Here is a 7125-nt window from a genome sequence, read left to right as displayed (position 1 = left end):
CTGGTGCATTGAGTAGGAAGACTTTACATATGTCTATGCTGATGGTGAAGGAATTGGATTTGATTGAACAATTCAGAGACTTGAGTTTAGTGTGTGAAAGTACTCCTACTAGTGTTAAATTGGGTATGCTGAAGCTGACTAGTGGTATTCTTGAAGAAATCAGAGAAGGTCAGAAAGCTGATGTTGGATTGATTGATAAGTTGACTTTGGTTAATCAAGGCAAGACTGGTGAATTCAGAGTTGACGAGAATGGTATACTAAGGTTTGGTGATAGAGTTTGTGTTCCTGATGTTGATGAACTCCGAAAGCGTATTTTGGAAGAAGGACACCGTAGTGGGTTGAGTATTCATCCTGGTGCTACTAAGATGTATCATGATTTGAAAAAGTTGTTTTGGTGGCCTGGAATGAAGAAGGAGATTGCTGAATTTGTGTATTCTTGTTTGACTTGCCAGAAGTCAAAGATTGAGCATCAGAAACCATCTGGGTTTATGCAACCGATGTTTATTCCTGAGTGGAAGTGGGATAGCATATCAATGGACTTTGTTTCGGGTTTGCCGAGAACTGTTAGAAATTGTGAAGCTATCTGGGTTGTGGTAGACAGGTTGACGAAGTCTGCACATTTTATACCGGTGAGAATGGATTATCCGATGGAGAAGCTAGCTCAGTTGTATATTGAGAAGATAGTTAGTCTTCATGGTATTCCTTCGAGTATTGTGTCGGACAGAGATCCGAGGTTTACATCTAAATTCTGGGAAGGTTTGCAGAAAGCTTTGGGTACTAAGCTGAGATTGAGTTCTACTTATCATCCGCAGACTGATGGACAGACTGAGAGGACGATTCAGTCGTTAGAGGATTTGTTACGTGCTTGTGTGTTGGAAAAAGGAGGTACTTGGGATAGTTATCTGCCTTTGATTGAGTTTACCTACAACAACAGTTATCATTCGAGTATTGGTATGGCTCCATTTGAGGCTTTGTATGGTAAGAGATGTAGGACGCCGTTGTGTTGGTACGAATCTGGTGAGAGTGCTGTGATTGGTCCAGAAATTGTACAACAGACTACAGAGAAGATTAGAATGATTCAAGAGAAGATGAAAGCTTCTCAGAGTCGACAAAAGAGTTATTATGACAAAAGGAGGAAAACACTTGAGTTTCAAGAGGGAGATCATGTGTTTATGAGAGTTACTCCTATGACAGGGATTGGTCGGGCATTGAAGTCGAAGAAGTTGACTCCGCGTTTTATTGGACCATTCCAAATTTCTGAAAGGGTGGGAGAAGTGGCTTATCGTATCGCTTTACCGCCGATGCTTGCGAATTTGCATGATGTGTTTCATGTATCTCAGTTGAGGAAATATGTTTCAGATCCGTCCCATGTGATCCAAGTAGATGATGTACAGGTGAAAGATAACTTGACTGTTGAGACTTTACCGGTGAGGATTGAGGATCGAAGGCTGAAGCAATTGTGTGGCAAGGAAATAGCTTTGGACAGAGTGGCTTGGGGAGGACCAGCTGAGGGAAATGTTACCTGGGAGCTTGAGAGTCAGATGAAGGACTCTTATCCAGAACTTTTTCCTGAGGTATGTTTTCGAGGACGAAAACTCTTTTAGTGGGGGAGAGTTGTAACACCCGTATAATTTTAATATTAATTTAATTGGATTATTGAATTAATAATTAGAATTATTGGGGATTTTGTGAAAATAATGGTTTATGGCATTTGGGCCATATGAGTAATTAGTAAAAGAGGGAGGGTAATTTTATAATCCTTTTTACTAAAATATTATATTATTTTCATAAACATTTGGAACTGGAAAGGAAGAAAGAACGTGAAAGAACAAAGGCTGAGAACACGAGGAACTGAAGGAGATCTGTAGAGGGAGAGACCAAAGATCAAGAACAATTATCTGAGGTAAGGGGGGACTCTCCGTTTAATCTCTATTATCGTGTTATGAGTAGTAATGTGGATTAGGAATATTATTTGGTTGATTGATTCCAAATTCTGAAACATTCATCTGTGTTCATCATTTGGGTTTGAACTGTAATCCCTAATAACTGATAGATTAGGATATGATGAATAGAATTGGTTAGAGAATCATATGCTACTGTTTGTGGATGAATTCGTACACTGTTAGATGCATTTTTCTGGTTTTTGGACTCAATTTCGTAGACTGGTATGAGTGGGAACGAATGGGTTTTTGGACTGTGTCGAATTCTGCAGGTTACTGGGCATTTCTGGTGTTTCGCGTATGAAATAGTGCCATACGCGTATGGAATGAGGCTGATACGCGTATGGGGGACACTCCCAAGGGGCTATACGCGTATGATACGCAGTTGCCCTGTCCCAAGAACCACGTACTGGTGTGTTGCGTACGAGAGCGTATGAGGATGCACATACGCGTATGGGAATAATTGTAGAGGAAAAATTATTCTGGTGATACGCGTATGGCAGGGCTGATACGCGTATGGAATTTTGGAAAGAGGAACATAGCTCTGGTGATACGCGTATGGAGAACTGATACGCGTATGTGATGGTTTACAGGCTATTTTTGTGTTCTGGTGGATTGCGTATGATACGCGTATGAGGCGTGTTGAAACGTGTATGGATGCGTATGAGGCATAGTGATACGCGTATGGCGTGTTGTGTGTGAAATTTCTGTTTTGTGATTTTCTGGAAAGTTCGATGATGTGTAACTTTCGGTTGGTATGTCTGTTTGTGTACTGTTTCGTACTGTGTAAACCTTGTAATGTGATTCTGTGGTTTACTGATGATTGATTATGTTGAATGATGTGATGTATATATGAACATGCTTGTTATTGATGATGATGATGATGAAATGAGTATAGTTGATGCTACTCATAGATTGGTAATGATGAAAGTATGTTATATATATGTTACATGCATTCATAAACATGAGTTGAATCCTATATGATGAGAGGATTCATCGAGGGGCAGAATTCCCATTGTGTGGAATTGGTGCTGGCAGGACCGTTTCTGAATTGATGATAGATCGGTCGGTGGATGATTCCACTGGTGATGATTGGTACCACATGCATAGTGTCAGTTTCATACATGTGCATGATTTGCTATAACATGATTATATATGTTATGTGTTGATTGTTTGTTTGTCTGTGGATATATGATTGGTGATTGTCTGAATATGAAACGATTGGGTGAATGATATAACTATGACATGTTATTATTTGTGATGTGATAACATTGGTTAACTGTGATGAGACTCACCCTTACTTGTTGTCATTTTTCAGATTGAGGATAGCGGCGTGACTTGGTGAGGATTAGCTCATAAGTCTGTTTTTGGTTATAGTGTCGGTGTCATGCTCTGGTAGATGTAACACTGGGAACACGTTTGTGTATGAGTTTGGTTATAACTCTATTTGGTTGTTGATTGAGTCAGATACATTATGATGAATGTTGACTCTGTGTGCTTTAATTCCGCTGTGTAAAACATGATTTTATCTGTTGAGTTATAATTTCAGTTGTTTTCAGTGAATGCATGACAGGTACCGACGTGTGTTTATTTATTTTATGAATTGTGATACCCCTTGCATGCCTACTCTGATTTATTAATTGTTTAATTGCCGCGGGTTATTAGAGGGGTGTTACATCTGCAAACTCCTCATTCTCATCCATTTCCAGAGTACGTATCATTTGTTCAAGAGACATTTTTCTAGATTCCAGTTCTTTGCAAGTCTCTTTTATTATGGCTGTGACTTTTGCTTTACTGACTGATGCTCCAAATTTGGAAATTTCAGCTGATGTCATGACAATGTCTGGAACATGCTTTCCTTGAATTAGTTTGTAATGGAAAGCCAATGGACTTTATCTTTTGCACACTACATCATGTTCATTGAGAATGTTTGAATATTGATCCAGAATTATACCACTCAAGAGGGATGGAAAGGCGATTGGACCCTTAATACTGAAGCTTCCAGCATACTTCATGGTTTGGTCAAAAATATATGCTCCATAATCAAACTATGCCTTTGTTCCTACAACATACATAAATCTCCCAAGCACGGTTGAGATAGAGGACTTGTGATTTGTTGGAACCCAATTAGCTGCTCCTATTTTGTGAAGCATTGCATACTTGATGCTCAGCTTACTTGCAGTTAGCTTCTCTTTCATGGGCCAGCTTTTTACCTGCTTGGCTATGATCACTTGATAGACTTGGTTGTCTGTTACTTCCAGCTCGGTTTGAGCTTCATCTGTTCTTCCCAAGAATTTATTAATCACAGAAGGAGAGAACGATACACACTTACCTCTTACAAACACCTTTCTGTAATCTGCACTTATGCTATTGCCACAATCTTCAGATAGGTTTACCATAAATTCTTTGACCAGCTTCTCATAACATTTGGGTAGATTGCACACATTTTTTAGCACTCCAGCTTCTTGATTCAGCTCTAAGACCTCCTTGTTTTCAAGAGCAATTGGAGCCGATTCCCTTTCAACAGCCAATCTCTTTTGGAGAACATATTTCCATCTGCTGACAGTAGAGGCATAGTGGAAAGACACATTATAAATGGGAACTTCAGGGATGCTAGCAGCAAACTTACTGGTTGTAGGCTTCTTCCTTAATGGAATGTCAAGGACATTTACATCAACATCAGATTCAGTTTCAACAATTTCCCGCTCTTTTCTTTTCTTTGGAATGACCCTGCTCCAAGATTTTGAAGGACCAACCCCTTTACTCTTGGTAATAGCTTTGATCTTGACAGGACCTGCAGAAGTACTCTTCTTCCTGACAGTGTCTTTGGCAGGGTTGTTCACTTGAGTGCTCCCTTTTGGTGATCCTTGAACAGCATCTTTGCCTTTTCTTCTTGTCATTAGCCTGTTGGCTACACTCGGATTCAATGAGGTAAGTAATTCGTCGTCATAGTACTCATATAAGTCTACCACATTAGTATCAGTTTCAGTATTGGCCTTAAGGTGCTCATTATTGTCAATGTCATTGACATCCTTGGTGACATTGGTATTCTTAGTAACCCTTTGTTCATCCTTGTTGATTTCTAGGTAACTATCAACGGTGTGAACAGCCTCAGCCTTACTGGTGTTATTGAAGGGATCAGCCATTATGGTTTGAAGAGGAATAGATATTCCAGGCACTTGATGATTCTCCTTCAGAATACGAGTAACAATCCTGGTAATTGCGCTATCGACATATTTGGATCCTTCTTTAGTAAAAGAGTTTTTGTCCTCGAAAACATACCTCAGGTAAAGAGTTCCGGATAAGAATCCTTCATTTGGCTCTCTAGCTCCTAGGTAACACTTCCCTTAGCGGGTCCTCCCCAAGCTACTCTGACCAAAGCTATTTCCTTGCCACGTAGTTGCTTCAGCCTTCGATCTTCAATCCTCACAGGTAAAGTTTCAACCATCAAGTTGTCTTTCACCTGTACATCATCTACTTGGATCACATGGGACATATCTAAAATGTATTTCCTCAACTGAGACACATGAAATACATCATGCAAATTTGCAAGCATTAGCTGTAAAGCAATACGATAGGCCACTTCCCTCACTCTTTCAGAAATTTGGAACGGACCAATGAAACGCGGTGTCAACTTCCTTGACTTCAACGCCCGACCAATACCTGTCATAGGAGTAACTCTCATAAACACATGGTCTCCCTCTTGAAACTCAATTGTTTTTTTCCTCTTGTCATGATAACTCTCATGTCGACTTTGAGAAGCCTTCACCTTCTCCTGTATCATCTTAATCTTTTCAGTAGTCTGTTATACAATTTCTGGCCCGATTACAGCACTCTCACCAGATTCATACCAACTTAACGGTGTTCGACATCTTCTACCATACAAAGCCTCAAACGGAGCCATACCAATGCTCGAATGATAACTATTGTTGTAGGTAAACTCAATCAAAGGCAGATAACTATCCCAAGCACCTCATTTTTCTAGCACACAAGCACGTAACAAATCTTCTAATGATTGAATCGTCCTCTTAGTCTATCCATCCGTCTGCGGATGATAAGCAGAACTCAATCCCAGCTTAGTACCCAAAGCCTTCTGCAAACCTTCCCAAAACATGGACGTAAATCTCGGATCTCTGTCAGACACGATACTCGAAGGAATACCATGTAGACTAATTATCTTCTCAATATATAACTGAGCCAGCTTCTCCATCAAATAATCCATTCTTACTGGTATAAAATGTGCAGACTTCGTCAACCGAACCACAACGACCCAGATAGCTTCACAATTCTTAACAGTTATCGGAAAACTAGAAACAAAATCCATTGATATGATATACCATTTCCACTTAGGAATAAACATTGGTTGCATAAACCCAGATGGCTTCTGATGCTCAATTTTTGACTTCTGACACGTCAAACGGGAATACACAAACTCAGTAATTTCTTTCTTCATTCCAGGCCACCAAAAAAGCTTTTTCAAATCATGATACATCTTTGTAGCACCAGGATGAATACTTAATCCACTACGGTCACCAAACCTCAATACACCATTCTCGTCGATTCTGAATTCATCGCCTTTACCTTGGTTAATCAAAGTCATCTTATCAATCAACTCTACATCCGTTTTCTGACCCCCTCTAATCTCTTCAAGAATACCACTAGTCAGCTTTAGCATACCCAACCTATTAGGAGTATCTTCACACACCAAACTCAAGTCTCTGAATTGTTCAATCAAATCCAATCCCTTCACCATTAGCATAGACATGTGCAAAGACTTCCTACACAATGCATTAGCAACAACGTTTGCCTTACCAGGATGGTAATTCAACCCAAAATCGTAATCCTTAAGAAATTCCAACCACCTCCTCAGTCTCATATTAAGCTCTTTCTGATTAAAGAGATACTTCAGACTCTTATGATCACTAAACACCTCGAACCTCGAACCATACAAGTAATGTCGCCACAACTTCAAAATGAAGACCACAGCTGCTAACTCTAAATCATGACTCGGATAATTCCTTTCATGCACTTTGAGTTGCCTTGATGCATAAGCTACCACTTGCCGATTCTGCATCAATACACCACCTAAACCCATTAGTGACGCATCACAATAAACCACAAACAATTCTGTCGGATTTGGCAAAATTAAGATAGGAGCACTAGTCAACCTCTTCTTTAACTCTTG

At 39.8% G+C, this 7125-nt stretch overlaps 1 protein-coding gene across 1 annotated transcript; it reads right to left on the bottom strand.

Moving 5' to 3' along the window:
• Positions 1–3988: 3988 nt before the first annotated feature.
• On the bottom strand, positions 3989–5086 carry LOC131618824 (uncharacterized). Its single transcript, XM_058889981.1, has one exon. It carries the CDS (start codon positions 5084–5086, stop codon positions 3989–3991), a length of 1098 nt encoding a protein of 365 aa, XP_058745964.1.
• Between the last annotated feature and the right edge of the window lie 2039 nt (positions 5087–7125).

This window comes from Vicia villosa, linkage group LG7, assembly GCF_029867415.1.
Source record: "Vicia villosa cultivar HV-30 ecotype Madison, WI linkage group LG7, Vvil1.0, whole genome shotgun sequence".
Classification (NCBI taxonomy): Eukaryota; Viridiplantae; Streptophyta; class Magnoliopsida; order Fabales; family Fabaceae; genus Vicia; species Vicia villosa.
This window is presented reverse-complemented; position numbering and strand designations above follow the sequence as displayed.